Genomic DNA, 18,208 nt, shown 5'->3' with positions numbered 1-18,208 from the left:
TTAAATTTTTTATAATCATTTACTTGCTTTTGTTTGTTCAATGGGTAATTGAAATACCATATCTATTTGTTCTAAAACTCTTAGACATGACATTCTTCTTTCACCCAATCTAATAACGCCTTCTTTACCATCAACTAGTCTGTCTTCCTCCCTTTAGAGGTGATAGGCATTTGTCTAAGTTTAAGTGGGCAACTTCAATACTGTCACACGTCATTATCCTTTTCTCCTTATAAGTTTCCCAAGAATCTCTTCTTGTACGATATGAGATTTAAGTGTCTTATCTATTCCCTCTAGGGTATTTGGAGCGACACTACACTTAGATAAAAAAGAGATGAAAAACCCTACACCTATACAAAAACAGTAATGTATAAGCAAAATTTTCAATTGATGAAATATGGTGAAGTATATATATATATTCTTCACATATCCTAATAAAAAAAAAGTTCAAATTAAATTTGTTGATTAAGTAAATAGTTAAAAAAAGGGAATGAGATTTAAACTAAGGTCAATAATTGTAAAAAAAAAATTAAGATGGACAAAAAAAAAATGTCAAACAGTTACTCTAAAAAAATTACTGTATTTTCAAGGGAAATAAAAACATGGCCCAAATCACAATGGGCTTTGTAAGCCTGATCATGCCTTTTTTTTAAATGGGCTAAAATCAAGTCCATCTTCCGCTCCAACGGCATGCTAATTGCAAATTCAAGCCCATGAAAGCCCACATCAGTTATGGCGCGAAAATTATCTATCATTTCCCGCCAAGTAAGATCCCCTTCTTCCCTGCTCCACACCCCTTCTTTCCAGTCCCCAAAAAATCTCCCTCGCTAGTGGCCTCTCTTCTTCTCTAGCCATGGCTTCCGATTCCTCTCCGGTCAATTTCAACAACGGTAAGTCGGTAACTCTAGTTCTTTAGAATTTTAATTTTTCTTTTTTATATTTATACAATTTACAGTATTTTTTTCTGTTTTTATTTATTTTTACATCTAAATCTTTGCAGGTCCTTCATCGCCACAGGATTCTTCCTCCAGCCCCATCCCCAACACCTCCTCCCCGGCCCACCGTAGGCGGGGTGGCCGCCGCCAAACCTCCACTCCTTCCTCCGCCGCCGCAACCCCACCTCCAAACCCCTCTCGCTTCGCCAAGTCATCATCTACCCCAACCCCATCCCGTTCCACCAGGCGTGGGCGCCGCCCAGCCACATCCCCAACTCCCACCGCCGCCGCCACCCCATCCTCTACAGACGACTTCCCACCACCATCCTCCGATGGCGGCGAGGACATGGAGGAGGCCACCCCTACCTTCGTTTGGGGCACCAATATTAGCGTCCAAGACGTGAAAAATGCAATCCAAATGTTCATCAAGCATTTCAGAGAAACCCAAGAATTAAGCAATGATATCTACGGAGAAGGAAAATATACGAGATTGATACATAGAGTGCTTGAAATAGAAGGAGAGTGGATTGACGTTGATGCTCAAGATGTTTTTAGTTACGACTCTGATTTGTACAATAAAATGGTGAGGTACCCCCTAGAGGTTTTGGCCATTTTCGACATCGTTTTGATGGACATCGTTAGTTTGATTAATCCTTTGTTTGATAAACACGTGCAAGTTCGGATTCATAATCTTAAGAGCGCTACTTCCATGAGAAATCTCAATCCATCTGGTCTGTTTTCTTTAATTTTCCTTATATTGTTGTTGATGTTTTATTTTGTTTCTTTTGTTGGATTGATTTTGGGGTTCTTTGCTTGGTTTAGATATTGAGAAGATGGTGTCGTTGAAGGGGATGGTTATTCGATGTAGTTCGATAATTCCAGAGATTAGGGAAGCAGTGTTCAGGTGTATTGTTTGTGGGTACCATTCTGATCCTGTTGTTGTGGATAGAGGTATTCTTTTTGTGATGTTCTTTTTATTGGTTTGATTTTTTGGATTAAATGTTGCCAATGGATTTGTTTGTTGATTGTTGGTGCTATAAGGACGAATAACTGAGCCAACGACATGCTCGAAGCCGGATTGCCTTGCCAAGAACTCCATGACATTGGTTCATAATCGATGCAGGTAACTATCAGTTTTAAATACTATCATTTATTTAGCTGAAAATCAATGTAATAAGTAAACTTGAGTAGAGTTAGACGTGCTTAATTTTTAAATCCATGTTACTGCAGAATTTTGTCTCATTTTATATTTTATAAGTAGGTTGTAGATAGCATATGCATTTTTGAGTTCATTTCAACTTGAGCCTGTTTATGTTGTAAGTAAGTTTGGTGACTTAGAAATTCAATGTTTATGCTTTGGGTTATTTTAAGACGAAAAATTAATTGGTCATATTGCCCAAACATCAGGTTTGCTGATAAGCAGATTGTGAGGCTCCAGGAGACACCAGATGAGATCCCTGAAGGAGGGACACCACACACAGTGAGCTTGTTGATGCATGACAAGCTGGTCGATGCTGGAAAACCTGGGGACAGGGTTGAGGTTAGACCCTGATGATATCATGTTCTGTAAAATCAAGTAGGATCCTGGCAGTTTTAATTGTTTGCTCAATGTTCTCGTTTCTTCTATTGAAATAGGTCACCGGGATTTACAGGGCTATGAGTGTCAGAGTTGGGCCGACACAAAGAACTGTGAAATCATTGTTCAAGGTTCGTGTTCTCTTCTTCTTTAGATCTGTAGCTCTCCAAGCGTTTCAATTAAGTTTTGGTTTGAGTATAATGATTTTGTTTCCTTTGCTTGTAGACATACATTGATTGTCTTCATATAAAGAAAACTGATAAGTCAAGAATGATGGCTGAGGATCCTATGGAAGTTGATAACGGCTCACAATCACAGAGGATTGAGGATGACGTCCAGTTGGATGAAGACAAGGTCTAATATAACGCCAATTCTTCCCTTGCAAAATTCATTTATATTTTATTCTTCTACCATAGCCTTTTTCAAAATTGTAGGTGGAAGAGTTGAAAGAGCTATCCAAACAACCAGATATATATGAAAGATTGACAAGGTCATTGGCGCCAAACATCTGGGAGCTGGATGATGTAAAGAAAGGTCTTCTTTGCCAGGTAAAATGATAGGGTAACTTATGATCCCCTATATGCCTTGTTTGCAGTATTACACCATTCTTTTTTGCTTAGATAGTAATTGCTAGTTATTTGTTGTCAATGTAGCTTTTTGGTGGGAATGCTTTGAAGTTACCATCTGGTGCTAGCTTCCGTGGTGACATCAATATCCTTCTTGTTGGTGATCCTGGAACCAGCAAGTCCCAGCTACTTCAGTACATACACAAGCTTTCTCCACGTGGCATTTACACCAGTGGAAGGGGGAGTTCTGCTGTAGGCTTGACTGCTTATGTCACCAAGGATCCTGAAACAGGGGAAACTGTATGATATGTTTTTCTTACTCTTTCTTATCTATATATTTATCTGGAATATTTGAATTTGGTGGTTGATTCTCACTTATGATATAACCTTCAGGTTCTGGAAAGTGGAGCCCTTGTACTGAGTGACAGAGGCATCTGCTGTATTGATGAATTTGACAAGATGTCTGATAATGCAAGGAGCATGCTGCATGAGGTTGGTTTTGCTTTGCCCTTCTTATTAATGCACAATCTCTGCAATGCTCCAATGTTGCAGATGAGAAATTGTTGGTACTGAGTGGTTTACAAATGCTTGAGATTCTTCTCAAGTTTAAGGCAGTTCAAGATACTAGGCTATCTGCGCCAGTATGCTCTGTTATTTTATCATTATTTCTTGGGAGGAAGAAGTTATTTTCACAAGGAGGGGATGCCAAATACGCAGGACTTAGAATCCTTTCTGCATTTTAACCATTCTTCACTTTCTTCCTGTGCATGCTATGACAACGGCGCTTGACTGTACTCCATTTTCCAGGTGATGGAACAACAAACTGTTTCAATAGCAAAGGCTGGTATAATTGCCTCTCTTAATGCTAGGACTTCAGTCTTGGCTTGTGCAAATCCTAGCGGTTCACGCTATAATCCACGTTTGTCTGTGATTGATAACATACACCTGCCACCAACCTTGTTGTCCAGGTAAGATGATACCTATCAATTGCCAAGTGCTATGCAAGTTGAAGTTTGAGCTAGTTCTAAGGTCTTTGATACTACCATATAATCATTGCCTGGCTTTTTTTCCTTTTTGATTTGGAACGTTAAAATGATACCAAATTTCAATTTTTGAAGGTGTTATCTTCCATGGTCTTTTGCGGTTCCTTCTTTAAACCATGTTTGTCAGTTACAGCTACTATGTTTTGGCAATGTCTAGAATTATGTATTATATTGCTTGAAAGTACTTAATCCTTATTATGTGGTTATTATTAACTACAATCCCATTCTAATTGGTATTCCCTTCTCAGATTTGATTTAATCTACTTGATTCTTGACAAGGCTGATGAACAAACAGACAGACACCTTGCTAAGCACATTGTTTCTTTACATTTTGAGGACACAGAGGTTTGGTGAACTCTTACTCTCTATCATGTTTAGGAACTTTTTCTCTGGTCTCTGTTTACATGTATAATTTCTTGCCACAATTTGCAGATTGCTGAGCAGGATGTCTTAGATCTTGCTACATTAACAGCATATGTGAGCTATGCTCGCAAGAATATTCACCCAAAATTGTCTGATGAAGCTGCTGAAGAGTTAACCCGAGGATATGTTGATATGAGGAAAAGAGGAAATTTCCCTGGAAGTAGTAAAAAAGTATGATGCATTTGGTTTTCCTCTCCGCTACTCTTCTTTTCTTCATTATTGACCTTTGCTATATAATCATTGATGGTTAGACAGATGCAACTTTATATTGCAATCAAAATCTTGATGATTGGATCAGCTATGATTTATACCCTACTTCCTAACTTGTTTTTGCTCCTCCTCTTTCTGCATTTTGTTATGTCAACAGGTCATAACAGCAACACCAAGGCAAATTGAGAGTCTGATACGCCTCAGTGAAGCCTTGGCTCGTATTCGCTTCTCAGAATGGGTTAGTTAGCTAACGTTTATCTTAGCAGCTTATATGCTTTCTTTGTGAACAGAATAATGAAATTTCGTTATGATATTTGTAGGTTGAAATGAGAGATGTAACTGAGGCATTTAGACTTTTGGAAGTTGCTATGCAGCAATCAGCAACTGATCACTCTACCGGTAATATTCCAGCCGCAATTCTGCTCCATTCCCAATTCACTGTTTTCCCTATAAGAACAATATCTCATGAATGCTTCTATTGCTTTCCTTTATTTCCTGTCTTTCTAAAGGAACTATCGATATGGATCTTATCACCACTGGAGTTTCTGCAAGTGAAAGGATGAGGAGGGAGAATGTCTTATCAGCTACTCGCAACATAATAATGGAGAAGGTACAACTTGGGGGACCATCAGTACGATTGTTAGAGGTAAGCTGGTGTAGTAGACTTTAGACCTGGATGCTTTCGTTTAGTCCCATAAATCAGCTAATTGATCACTGTGCTTGTTTACTTTCTACAGTTACTGGATGAACTGAAGAAGCAGAGCTCTGGCAATGAAATTCACCTCCATGATGTGAGAATCTACAGCCTCTTTCTTCCTTGGACTCTTTAGAGAATAATCAAACTGATGATTGAGTCTTTTTTGTTGTCTTTTTTGGTGAATTCAGCTAAGAAACGCAGTTTCAACTCTAGCCAGCGAGGGATTTGTTGTTCTTCATGGTGACAGTGTAAAGAGAATATGAATATGAGTTGCTGCTCTTCATGGTGACAGTGTAAAGGGGATATGAATCCAAATCAATCTTATTGGTTCAAAACAAATAGCCAGCTAACGTGCTCACTGAAAACTGCGGCCTTGCGAGATGCCCTGCAAAGCATTTAGTCGGGGGATCATTCAGGCTGTGGATTACCTTGACCTTCATGCTTGAATGTTAGCCTCATAGGTAGGTATGTCATTAAGGTGTTGATTGTGACGTGTATTATATCTTTAACTAGTGCTAGAAAAAACAGAATTCATACTTTCATGTCTTCCTTTTTTTTTTTTATAATGTTAAAATTAATGTTGTTTTCTTGAATTAAACGATAAAATTAAGTGGTGCAAACCTGATCCAGGACCAATTTTGTATTGTTTTTCTTCTTTGGATGCACATTCAACGGTAAATGGTTAATGGTAAATGTTTTACGCAAAGTGAGGACTATAACAGCGAAAGTTAAAAGGTTTGAGGATCTGAAAGAATGAATGATGTAATAGTTGGACAAGTAAGAGCAGGTGAACCTAATCCAGGATTTGGGTTCAACCGAGGCAACCGGCTACGTTGTCGTTTATCAGCTTATCTAATCTACTCTACTAGCGTTGTTGGATTAGTAAAATATCAAAGTATGATTAGGCGGTTTTTCCTTTAAGTCGCGGTAAAAAATTAATTACAGACCAGTAACATTTTCTCGTACGGATCCATTTCCATGTTCCGACCATAGCTTCAACTATGTTGGCTTTAGAGGCCAACCAAACGGTCCAAACTCTGGTACCTATTGCAAAGATGTAAAGATTATTTAATTATTTGACTGCTTTATGGCTTACCCAAAGTAGCATCTCAATAGGCTGGGTAGGTATATCCTTGCCATCCAAAAATAGAATTACTATTATAGAGTGAAACATTATCAGATTATTTTATTAAATTTGCAAATTATTCCAGCTGAAAAAAAAAGTTATATTCCTCTTTACGAAAATGTAAAAATCACTAAAAAAAATTTATTTTATTGGTCAAATATCATATTTTTCAAAAAATAAAATTTAAAACTCACTCGAAGAAGTAAACTTGGAAGCTTTTAATTAATTAAAACCAAAAAAAATTCAAACACGTTAAGGGTTTTAGCAAGTAGGTGCTAACAAAGGAAAAAAACAAAATTTCAACACCATATATCAAAGATATTTATCATGTTAACAATAAACTTACCGAAATATTGATTTTATATAGAAGAACATGTGCAAGACTAATAAAAAATATTTTTAAAACATAACCATCCAAGATCTAAGATTGTAATTTAAAGAAAGAAAAAAATATGTTATGCACGACACGCAGGAATATTATGATTTCAAGCCCTTTTTTTTAAAAAAAAAAAAAGACAAAAAAGGTAATTATCATGAGATAACTCTGACGGTAAAAAAAGAAAAGGCTTACGTGGAAGCTTGTGGCGGTCAGGAAGTAGAAGACGAAATCACTAGACAATCTACAACTCTCTCCCCCAGTTTCCTTTCTCTCGTTCCCCTGACCGTGCATTTTTGTTTTTTTGTACGTGCTGATTAATTGGACTTCGAAAAGGGAAAAAAAAAAGGGAAAACACTCGAGAGATCGATCTCGGCCTGCTTTCTTGTGAAGGAAAATTAATAGAATCGAACGGTCAGGATTCAATGGGAGACGTCCGTGGAGGATGCTGCCCGCCGATGGATCTGTTCCGTTCGGAGTCGATGCAGTTGGTCCAGCTCATCATCCCCATCGAGTCCGCTCACCGCACCGTCGCTTATCTCGGGGACCTCGGCCTCCTCCAATTCAAAGACGTCCGTACACTCTCTTACTCGTTAACACTTCGTAATGCTACTCTTCGATGCTCAAATTCTATCGAAATTTGTTCTCTCGCTTTGTTCCACTTCAGGATTTTGACTTTAATTTCGACGCTTGAGTCTTGATCGTAGTTTAGGAATACCCTAGACTGGAACTATGTGCCGGGAATTCTTTGAAGTAGAGATCGGTTTTTGGTTTTTGTTTAGTTCCTTTTGATGAACAGTTTGCTAGGTTTTTGGTTTTACCCATCAATTTATTTCTTGTTCTTTTTTTTTTGAAAAAGTAAAACATTTCTTGGTGATTTGATGGACCAATTGGTGGAGATTTGACACTGATGTTCTTGATTTGTTTGATGTATTGCAGCTCAATTCAGAGAAGAGTCCATTTCAGCGAACTTATGCTGCTCAGGTATTTTCTTTTCTGCTTTATGAATAGTGACATTGATATATTCACATTTAAAACAGGCCGAGTTGCTGTTCATTCTTCTTTCTTCTTCTTCTACTTTTTCTGCTCCACATCTTATATCACTCTGGAAAGTGAAATATACACTCGGAGATTATATAGTAGTAAAATAGAACTATCACTGGCTGTAAAATGTTGATGATAATAATACTACATCCCTTAACCAAAAAGTTGGTTTCTGATTCATTGCATGCACTTTATAGCACATGCTTTTATTTAAGCAAGTATGAGAAGAGTTCAACTGATATTAGGATCTAGAAAGATAAATGTTGGGTTTGAAACAGCCAACCTTACTGTCGTTCTGTTGTAAGGGAAGTATTATATCTTGCACTTGTGACTATTCTTATGAGCTACTTGAAAAATTTTTATGATGTTATGTTTTGGTTGCCATAAATATGCCATTTAGTATTTTTCAAATTCTGGTGGTGAGTCATTGTTTCTTAACATCTCTTTCTCATGAAGATAAAAAAATGTGGAGAGATGGCACGCAAGTTGCGTTTTTTCAAGGAGCAAATGCTAAAAGCAGGCTTCTCCCCTCCCACAAAATCTGAGGCACAAGGGGCCATCGATGTGGATGACTTAGAGGTACATCATCTGTTGCCAAGAAATGCTTTCTTTATATTATTCTTTAATTCAAATTGTTTTTTTCTCTGTTATGTTCTAGGTGAAACTTGGAGAGCTTGAGGCAGAGCTGATTGAAATGAATGCAAATGGTGAAAAATTGCAGCGCAGTTATAATGAGCTGGTTGAGTATAAGCTTGTTTTGGAAAAGGTATGGCTTTGTTTGCTGCCCTAATCATGGTTCTCATCGTAGTTCCTACTGATACTTTTACATCATGGAAACGGTAACATGAAAGATGGACATTAAAGTTGCTAATTCTTGCAGTGAAAGACTATATGTTTGTTGGCGTAAAACATTTTGGATTTGAAACACTGAGCTATCAATTGGATAGACACTGTTATTGCATGTTCAATCAGATAAAGATTTAATTAAATAACGGAGTTTTATATCGTATTATGTTATTGTTTTAGAAAATATTCTTAGTGGAGTTGAATTCAAATATCAATTTGCTCTCATTTGCATGCCAAGTATTTCATTTTAAATTTTGTCACTCTCTCTAAAATCAGGTGGATATCTATTTTCAAAGTGTCATTTCCTTCCAGCTTGTTATACTTTATCATTATAGTGATTGCATAAAGTTCTTTTTTTTTTCTTTGTTCTGTTTAGGCTGGTGAGTTTTTTGCTTCAGCTCAACACAGTGCTGCAGCTCAGCAGAGAGAAATGGAATCACGTCAAACGGGTGAAGAATCCATCGAAACTCCTTTATTACAAGACCAAGTATAGCACCATCTTTCTTTCAGTCTGCTGTATTATCCAGCATGTCATACCTTTACTCATAAAAATCTCCTATCTATTTTGTAGGAAACCACAATTGATTTATCAAAGCAAGTGAAGCTGGGGTTCATCACTGGCCTTGTTCCTAGGGAAAAATCTATGGCGTTTGAGAGGATTTTATTTCGTGCAACTAGGGGCAATGTGTTCCTCAAGCAGGTTCCTGTGGAGGACCCCGTCACAGATCCTGTCTCCAGAGAGAAGGTGATAGTTGTTTTTGCAGTTTTGCTTCAATTGTTTGAATATTTTGGTAAAGAAGAGGGATGAGAACTTAATTTAACTGTGGCACGCATGATATATTTGAAGTAGTGTTTACTGCACATTAATTGGATCACAAAATGCAGATGGATACACACAGACATGTGCATCAAAGAATTTTATTATGTTTATGTTATCAGACATGCATGGTCTTCATCATGTGCTGTGCAGACAATTCACCATTTATTTGAACACCTTGGACTTCATATTCTGAAAGAGTGCCAAACAAAGATTATTTTGCATGTGTGTGTATGTTCATGGACATGTGAATGTATGCAAATAGCAGACTCTTCGTGGAGCTGGAATGTTAAAATTGGTCTAATTTTGTAGCTTGATGAGGAATACCACTCTGGGTGTAGGATATATTTTGTAATCCACTCAGGTCATGCTTTTGTATGTTGTTTAGCTGGTGTAGTTTTCTGAATTTTGGACTTATGAAGAGAAGATTATTGTTGTCTAATCTTGTACTAAGTTTTTGTGCTGTCTTTGATTTGTGAATGTCAATGTGTAGATGGAGAAAAATGTATTTGTGGTTTTCTACTCTGGAGAAAGAGCAAAGAACAAAATTCTCAAGATATGTGAAGCTTTTGGGGCTAATCGTTATCCTTTTGCTGAGGACCTAGGTAAACAGGCTTTGATGATAACAGAGGTATGGATTAATTTTTTTCTTGAAACTGTCATTTCGACGTTCTTTCTTAATGGTTTCTCAGACTGATACTTGGCTGTTTGTTGGTGTTTCTTAGCATCATATGCTTGTTCCTCAATGTCATTCCTGGCCTTCCAATTCCCTTTTAATTTTGTCTGAATTTGCATGTAGATCTTTTGTTTCACAGACCATGTGTTTTTGTTTGACTGATCTCTTTGATCACTATAAATTTCAGGTTTCAGGAAGAATTACTGAGCTGAAAACTACCATAGATGCTGGATCGCTTCACCGGGACAATTTGTTGCGGACTATTGGAGACCAGTTTGAGCAATGGAACCTTAAGGTCTGTTTTAATTATATTACTTCTTGATTATCTTTTCTCATATTTTCATAAATTATGTAACATTTGCTTATATTTTACCTCTTGCACATGAGATGCATTGAGATGCTAATGCACTGTTGCAGTCATAAACTGATGTTTTAATTATTTGAATTTAGTTCAGTGAGTAAACTATATTTTCTTTAACTCCTGAAGGTGAAGAAAGAGAAATCAATCTATCACACTCTAAATATGCTTAGTCTTGATGTGACAAAGAAGTGTCTTGTGGCTGAGGGATGGAGCCCTGTTTTTGCCACAAAACAGGTATTAATTTTCTGTCCTTTGTGCTTTACATTTCACAGGTGTTCTTTTTGTCCTTGTTTGAAAATTTTAATTGGTGTCATCCTGATCTTTCTGAAATTATGGTTGGCCTCTATGATCTATTAGAGAAATGTTGTAGTAGATTATTTATGTATGAGTTTGAGCATTTTTGGTGCAGATTCAGGAGGCATTGCAGCGGGCTGCATTTGATTCCAACTCTCAAGTTGGCACCATTTTCCAGGTCTTGCGTACAAGAGAGTCACCACCTACCTACTTCCGCACAAATAAATTTACTTCTGCTTTTCAGGAAATTGTTGATGCTTATGGGTAAGTTCACAATAAAATTGACACCCATGTGTTCTGAGATATGTGTTTGGGTGTGTGTGTATAACCTAATTGCTATATATACTTTATAACATGCACATGCTTTTTAATTTGGTGCATTATTATGTGGCCTTTTGAGCATCTGCTTATATAGCATAATATATTTGATTAAATACGAGTATTCACCTCCTTCAGACTAGGGAATTAGAAGCAGACATTCTATCTGTTGCTTTCCACTTTATTTCAATGCAACAATTTTTGGAAGGGATAAGATCTATGATACAGCCTGTTGATATTAGGGTGATAATTTAATGGCTAGATTAATGAATTATTGACTGCCAAGCTGCATAGGGTCAGAAAATAGATAATCATGGTAGAAGAGCTATTCCTAATTCATTCATAAAGATCCTGAAAAATTATTTAAGGTTACTATTGAACTCAAAGAAAAGATTGTTCAGTATTTTTTTGTGTTATTTTGACCTATATTTGTACATTTTTATATTCTTGTTGTCTATTCAGTTTTTCATATTCTAGTGGTAAATTCACCTTGTTATTGGATTCGTGCTTTGGTGTTTTATTTTGGAGTATGTATATTGTCTGTTTTTTTTGCATCAATGTTCATGTGTTAATTTGCCAGTAACAAACAGAATTGTAATGCTTTTTGTTGCATTTAATTGCAGGGTGGCAAAGTATCAGGAAGCAAATCCTGGTGTATACACTATTATTACATTCCCTTTCCTTTTTGCCGTCATGTTTGGTGATTGGGGGCATGGAATATGCTTGTTACTTGCAACATTATATTTTATTGTCCGGGAAAAGAAACTTTCTAGTCAGGTAATTTCTTGTGATGATGTAATCAGGTTTTCAACTTTTACAGCCTCTATGCTGGTATGAAAACAGTTTGAGGACATATTTATTCTTGCATTGGGTTTTTTTCTCAATTTGTTTTTTATTTAAGTTATAACCTTATGCTATTTTATCCATACCTCTTAAGGATAATTATTTCTCAAAAAATACATCCATTTGTCTTATTGATGTTTTGATTTGTGTCAGACTTCGGTATCTATCTAGCTTCCTTTTCACTTGCTGTGTATAGTGCTACTTCTCTGTAGGTCTCATCAGTTATTAAACTGCTGAAGGAATAAGATTCATTGATGTTTTAATTGGGATAGCAAATTGTTCACAATCTTTTAAATATTTTTTTTAATGAAGTGGTTTATAGACGTGACATGGGATTATATTACAAAGACTTTTTAGCTTTTTCTCTGAAGAGCAAAGTTTGATAGGGGTCTCATTTATGTGTATTATGAACAATATCACATCATGGAATTTTTGGTAACATGACCTTACCTTGTCTGGGCTTTTGATTTGATGGGTTATTTTGCAAAGTATTAGTACCTGCTAGTTTTCCCTGTTTTTAAGCTTTATCTGTATTGGTCAGTTATCTCTATGGATGGAACCTAAGTAAATTATATTTCTTGGGAACTGCAGAAGCTTGGAGATATCACTGAAATGACCTTTGGCGGTCGTTATGTTATTATGATGATGGCACTCTTCTCAATTTATACTGGTTTGATCTATAATGAGTTCTTCTCTGTGCCCTTTGAGTTATTTGGTCGCTCAGCTTATGCTTGTCGTGATCTCTCTTGCTGGTATTTCACTGAGACTTGGTGATAATACCAAATATTGTATAAGCTTCCTATTACGGTATACTTCCATTACAGCATTTTGACTGCCTTTTTTCAGGGATGCTTCTACTGTTGGTTTGATTAAGGTGCGCGAAACTTACCCATTTGGGGTGGATCCTGCATGGCATGGTACCCGTAGTGAGCTGCCATTCCTGAACTCTCTGAAGATGAAAATGTCAATCCTTCTTGGGGTGGCTCAGATGAACCTTGGAATTATTTTGAGTTATTTCAATGGAACATTCTTTGGTCATAGTCTGAACATTTGGTAAGTTTGATATGCCGACCAAGATCTTAGCTTGCTCAGTTATTCCTGAGTTTTTAATTTGATTGCTAATTGAAAGGTGGCATTTGCTCATGCATATTCTCCAGGTTTCAATTTATTCCCCAGATGATATTTTTGAACAGCCTATTTGGCTATCTATCACTCCTTATTATTGTGAAATGGTGCACTGGTTCACAAGCTGATTTGTACCACGTAATGATTTACATGTTCCTGAGTCCTACTGATGAATTGGGAGAAAATCAGCTCTTTCCTGGCCAAAAAACAGTTCAGGTAGTTTCTCTTTCTTTTTTCGGTTATGTTTAATTTTAGTACCTTTCATTGGAGGAATGTACATCCAACTTATTGTCTTGTGCATTTCTTTCCAGCTTGTGCTATTATTACTTGCCCTGGTTTCTGTGCCATGGATGCTATTACCAAAGCCTTTTCTTCTAAAGAAACAACATGAAAATGTAGGTTATCCTGCTCTCCAAAATTCTTGCTAAGCATGTTTTAAGCATTATTTTCATCCTCTTTCCATCACTTATTATGCATGCCTTTTGATTAGCGGCATCAAGGCCAATCATATGCACCACTTGAAAGCACAGATGACACTCTCCATTCAGAGGCAAATCATGATTCCCATGGTCATGGTCACGAGGAATTTGAGTTTAGTGAAGTCTTTGTGCATCAACTCATACATACCATAGAGTTTGTGCTTGGTGCAGTTTCAAATACAGCCTCATACCTTCGATTATGGGCCCTCAGGTATGTCATTAGTAATTTAAATTTATGCTTACTTTCCACTGTGTTTTGGTTGAAATAACACCATCTCCAAATTTACTTTTGGTTTGAGTTTCAGAAAGATAAAGTCTTTGATGAACCTCGTTTTGTGCATGCACAGCCCATGTGATTGTATAAACTTGTTGCAATAACCATGAGGAAATAGTTTTCTTTTCTGCATAGTGCTCACAGGCAGAGTGTTCTTTGACATATGTATCTGATCTTCATAGAGGAATGCTTTGTACCTTCTAACATATTTTCCACAGGATAGGCTTTAGTCATTTACACATTCTTCATATGTTCTTTGTGTTCTTTTATATGAATGTTATCTGATCTTAGCAAAGCCTAACTGCAAATTGCACCCTGTTTGTTCTTTTCTTTATGCAGTCTTGCTCATTCAGAGTTGTCTGTTGTGTTCTACGAGAAGGTTCTTCTCCTTGCTTGGGGGTACGTCTTGCACATTATCTATACCTTTATGTGCTCAACAAGCCGAGCAAAACAGATCTAGGCACTCTATATCTTATGATATTGCTTTTGTGACTCCTTAATTCTTATTCTTTTACGTTCAGTGAGTTCTCTGAGTTTATAAATCTATACTTCATGGGCATGTGGATATGCATGATGATGTTGTGCATTTTGCTTGCTACAGGTTTAACAATATAATCATCCTCATCGTTGGCATCATCATCTTTATTTTTGCTACTGTTGGTGTGTTGCTAGTTATGGAAACCCTTAGTGCTTTCCTACATGCTTTGCGACTTCACTGGGTTGAATTCCAGAACAAATTCTACGAGGGAGATGGTTACAAGTTCTATCCATTTTCATTTGCGTTATTCGGTGATGAAGATGATTGAAGCGCTTGAATGAATCAATAATGTCATGGGAGTTGAGTGTGGATAGGTATGAAGTTATGTTGATTTTTTCATTTGAACATGATAAGAAGCCCATTCAGATGCACCCTGTAAGGAGAGTTGAGAAAGCTTTCTACAGCCTGAGCACGCTGCTTCTTGACCTTCCAATTGGTGTTTGTTTGGTATTGGAAGGAATAAGTGGCCTGCTGGTTGGGTTGGTATCTTTGTATGTTGGTAGTAGTCAGGTAATAATACTTAATTTAATTTATTTTTCTATTTTCATGAAATAAAAAGAAAAAAAAAATTAGTTCAAGAGCTTACGGTTGTTTGGTTGCTTTGGTTGTCTTCATAAGGCATTGATTCCTGTGTGACGAGGATTACAATCTTTCCTCAAAGTTTTCCATAATTTAGATTAAGTTGATAGTATAATCTAAATCTACGTGTTATCTTTGTTGCTGTTTCCGCTTATAATCACCCTGTGGCTTGTTGAATAGAAGTGCAGTGTTTTAAGTCTGTAATTCATGAGTTTTTTTGTAAACTGGTAGCAGTTCTAATCAACCAACTTGTCAAGAAACGTTTGTAACTCATTTCCATGATAAAAATTAAAGGTAGATTAAAGGACAAGAACACACTATGAAAATATAACAAAAGCACGAGTATTTGATTTATTAATTAATATATTATCTTCTTGTTTAAAAAATAAAATTCAAATAAAAACATTTAAATATTTGATTAATTAATTAGTGCATTATTTTCCTGTTTAAAGAATAAAATTTAAATAAAATAAATTAAAATTGCACTAAAAGGATAAATAAAGAAAACCTTTGCACTTAAAAAACACTTTAGCTGTTTAACCCATTCAGAAACACGAGAAATTTAAAGCTTATGCAAACATCGGAGTTCCCGAATAATTGTAACATGGTATATACAAACAACTGGTGTTTAATGAACAACAACAATGATGTTACACACCCTACTGAGAGTTCGTATTAACAGCAGCAACTGTCGATACCATGGAGTCTACTCCACAAACATTGCGACCCCTGCAGATTTTGTAGAATCCATCCTCCCCCCAGTTTTCTCCCCATGAGTTCTTAATGATCCAGTATGGTTTATCCTTCATGCGGACTGGAGCATAGCCAGCTGAACCATACCCCACCAACAGTACTCCATGATCAAGGCGCTTTGAGCAAATGTAAGGGCAAGAAACTCCCTTAATATATGTCTGCATGAACACTGCATTGATAGCCACTGCATTCAAATGAAAACAACAAACAGTTGGGAATAATGAAAACCATTAATCATCATCGTTGTCACATGTTATGCAGAAAAAATTTAAACATAAAGTTATGAGTCTATATTCATTTTACCTGCAAGAGGACCATTCTTCACAAGATTAGCAGCAATTTGGTCCTCATCAAGAGAAACAACACTGAAGTTGGCCACTTTCGCTGCAATCTTGCTCTCGTCAAATTTACAGGTCCCACGGTCAGTGCCAGTGTAGGGGTAGTCCTCCTCACGCATAAGACCACCAGCTTTGAGAGTATACTCAAAAGCACTATTCATGAGCCCACCATTGCATCCAGAATCACAAGAACCTGGTTCCTCCGGATCACACTGCAAAGAAATTATTCAAAGCTCGACTTAGAAAAAGGGTATATGAAATGGCCCACCCTTGAGTGTTCACACTTTCCTAATCATTGGATTCATCAATTAGTATTGCCACAATTACCTCATAAGCTTAACTACTGATTAGCTTCAAAAATTCATCAATTATTTTTCTTACGACTTCCTCGAGTATAAACAATATCTATATTATGATCATATTAAACAAAAAAAAGAAATAATAATTAACAAAAAAGGTTCGAATTCAATCGAAACCTACAAGGCAGTTTTACCAATCATCATCAACTAGCACCTTAAAATATACATACCCATTAGTATAAATTAAAGATCTAATACTCATACAAGTGATAGCAGCAAGCTAAGATTAAAATGAAATTAATTACAATTAGCATTTGCCAGCTGAAACCATAAACCTACGCATTAATACAGATTAAAACATTGAAAAACAAAAAAAAAGAAAAGAAAGAAAGAGGTAAATGATCGAACCTCATGATCACAATCCACAAGCTGCTGCTCGCTAAGGCTTACGAGTTTCCCAGTTGCCAAAAAGTTGGCACCTTCCAAGGCTCCTGTTGTACTAAATGACCAGCATGATCCGCATGAACCCTAGTCAACAAACAAAAGAAATTAACGCAATTCATTAAGGAAAGAAGAAGCAAAATTTACAAAGGTCAATTTAACAAAAAAAAACCTGATTTTTGACGGGTGTAACAGCTCCATTTTCTCTCCAATCAAAATCTTCAGGCAAATTATCGGTAGGCAAAATCGGTGCCTCGGTCGCATCTTTAGGCAGTCTCAATCTCCTTAACCCCAAGTACGTCCTCCTGAACTCTCTCGGAGTCAAATCAGAGAACTGAGTCACCCCGTGACTCGCAGACGGGTCAAGCTTCTGATGACGCGCCGCACGTCTCAGGTTATCCTGAAAAACCTTGAACCTGTAATCGTGCTCCTCCTGCGACCCGTACGATTTCTTGAACCGACTCTTGAATAGCGAGAAGTGATGTTCGGCGGTCAGGAGCTGTGGCTCGGCTCCATCGTGGCCGTCCGTTACTTGCCTGATGAACGGATCAACTTCCGATCCCTCGGCCGAGAAAGTCGCCGTAGAAATCACGCAAACGAAGCATAAAGAGCAAATAACAAAGAGAGAAAATACAATGCGATGATCCATCTTCCTTTTAAAATTGAGAGTTGAAGAAAAGAGGGGCAAGGAAGGTGCATTATTTATAGGGAGCATTCGTTGCTGCGCTCCAAAGTTCAAAACTAACAGTCATGAGGGTATTTTCGGGATTTTGCAAAGCTTGCTTAGGTATGAGGGAAAGGCTCGCCAATGGGAAAAGAACACGTGTTGGGGTTGAAGGACAGTTGCTTTCGGGTTTTGGGCTCGTGCTGCGAAGGAGTTGGATTCCATGAGAATAGCGAAGAGGTTGGATTGGATTGGGGAAGTTCGGGATTACCTTTGACACTGGTTCGGCCTTTTGTTTCGTTTGATCATAGATGCCTTGTAATAACCCCTTTTTTTAGGATTTTAACAGTTTTATTTTTTCCTTGCCTCGGCTAATTGGTTGGGTTTGTTCTTATACAAGATAAAACAAAAGTCTTGTTTTTCAAGGAAGAATATTTCTTTATCCTTTTTATACGGTCTTCTAACTTTTTCCAATGAATCTATAATTAATCCTTATTTCCTTTTATAATTACATATGTGAGTTTAATGAAATATTTTTGACTTAATAATTTGTTCATGGATATTTACGAT

General features: G+C 36.9%; 3 protein-coding genes across 3 annotated transcripts; 2 read left to right on the top strand and 1 right to left on the bottom strand.

Annotated features, from left to right (window-relative positions):
• The first annotated feature begins 775 nt into the window (after nt 1-775).
• On the top strand, nt 776-6,093 carry MCM4 (Minichromosome maintenance (MCM2/3/5) family protein). Its single transcript, XM_021430579.1, has 18 exons — nt 776-887; nt 998-1,663; nt 1,755-1,883; nt 1,974-2,055; nt 2,340-2,472; nt 2,568-2,639; nt 2,734-2,862; nt 2,943-3,056; nt 3,162-3,374; nt 3,468-3,566; nt 3,882-4,042; nt 4,366-4,462; nt 4,550-4,711; nt 4,908-4,988; nt 5,071-5,149; nt 5,260-5,396; nt 5,488-5,541; nt 5,636-6,093. The coding sequence occupies exons 1-18, from the start codon at nt 851-853 to the stop codon at nt 5,708-5,710; spliced, it is 2,520 nt and encodes an 839-aa protein (XP_021286254.1). The 5' UTR covers nt 776-850; the 3' UTR covers nt 5,711-6,093.
• Nucleotides 6,094-7,188: 1,095 nt separating this feature from the next.
• Nucleotides 7,189-15,142, top strand: VHA-A2 (vacuolar proton ATPase A2). The gene is made up of 18 exons (XM_021430858.2): nt 7,189-7,521; nt 7,889-7,933; nt 8,450-8,572; nt 8,652-8,759; nt 9,216-9,326; nt 9,411-9,584; nt 10,150-10,287; nt 10,520-10,627; nt 10,820-10,927; nt 11,103-11,251; nt 11,929-12,082; nt 12,740-12,900; nt 12,995-13,201; nt 13,306-13,489; nt 13,585-13,668; nt 13,764-13,963; nt 14,366-14,425; nt 14,628-15,142. The coding sequence occupies exons 1-18, from the start codon at nt 7,375-7,377 to the stop codon at nt 14,830-14,832; spliced, it is 2,466 nt and encodes an 821-aa protein (XP_021286533.1). The 5' UTR covers nt 7,189-7,374; the 3' UTR covers nt 14,833-15,142.
• Nucleotides 15,143-15,637: 495 nt separating this feature from the next.
• On the bottom strand, nt 15,638-17,655 carry LOC110417708 (Papain family cysteine protease). The gene is made up of 4 exons (XM_021430175.2): nt 17,147-17,655; nt 16,942-17,061; nt 16,200-16,446; nt 15,638-16,080 (listed from the first exon to the last, which is right to left on the bottom strand). Exons 1-4 carry the CDS (start codon nt 17,621-17,623, stop codon nt 15,803-15,805), a joined length of 1,122 nt encoding a protein of 373 aa, XP_021285850.2. The 5' UTR covers nt 17,624-17,655; the 3' UTR covers nt 15,638-15,802.
• Between the last annotated feature and the right edge of the window lie 553 nt (nt 17,656-18,208).

Source organism: Theobroma umbraticum, unplaced genomic scaffold (assembly GCF_002168275.2).
Source record: "Theobroma umbraticum cultivar Fairchild unplaced genomic scaffold, ASM216827v3 scaffold_50.0, whole genome shotgun sequence".
Lineage (NCBI taxonomy): Eukaryota > Viridiplantae > Streptophyta > Magnoliopsida > Malvales > Malvaceae > Theobroma > Theobroma umbraticum.
Note: the sequence above shows the minus strand (reverse complement) of the source record. Positions and strands in the feature narration are given on the sequence as shown.

Excerpts from the sequence above, each read along its gene's own strand:
- MCM4 (XM_021430579.1), top strand. The coding sequence starts at position 851 with ATGGCTTCCGATTCCTCTCCGGTCAATTTCAACAACG. Across the intron at positions 1,664-1,754 it reads GAGAAATCTCAATCCATCTG|ATATTGAGAAGATGGTGTCG; the intron begins GTCTGTTTTCTT and ends TGCTTGGTTTAG. Across the intron at positions 4,989-5,070 it reads GTATTCGCTTCTCAGAATGG|GTTGAAATGAGAGATGTAAC; the intron begins GTTAGTTAGCTA and ends TGATATTTGTAG.
- VHA-A2 (XM_021430858.2), top strand. The coding sequence starts at position 7,375 with ATGGGAGACGTCCGTGGAGGATGCTGCCCGCCGATGGATCTGTTCCGT. Across the intron at positions 9,585-10,149 it reads ATCCTGTCTCCAGAGAGAAG|ATGGAGAAAAATGTATTTGT; the intron begins GTGATAGTTGTT and ends GTCAATGTGTAG. Across the intron at positions 13,964-14,365 it reads CTTCGATTATGGGCCCTCAG|TCTTGCTCATTCAGAGTTGT; the intron begins GTATGTCATTAG and ends TTCTTTATGCAG.
- LOC110417708 (XM_021430175.2), bottom strand. The coding sequence starts at position 17,623 with ATGGATCATCGCATTGTATTTTCTCTCTTTGTTATTTGCTCTTTATGC. Across the intron at positions 17,062-17,146 it reads TTACACCCGTCAAAAATCAG|GGTTCATGCGGATCATGCTG; the intron begins GTTTTTTTTTGT and ends TTTGTTGACTAG. Across the intron at positions 16,447-16,941 it reads TTGTGGATTGTGATCATGAG|TGTGATCCGGAGGAACCAGG; the intron begins GTTCGATCATTT and ends ATTTCTTTGCAG.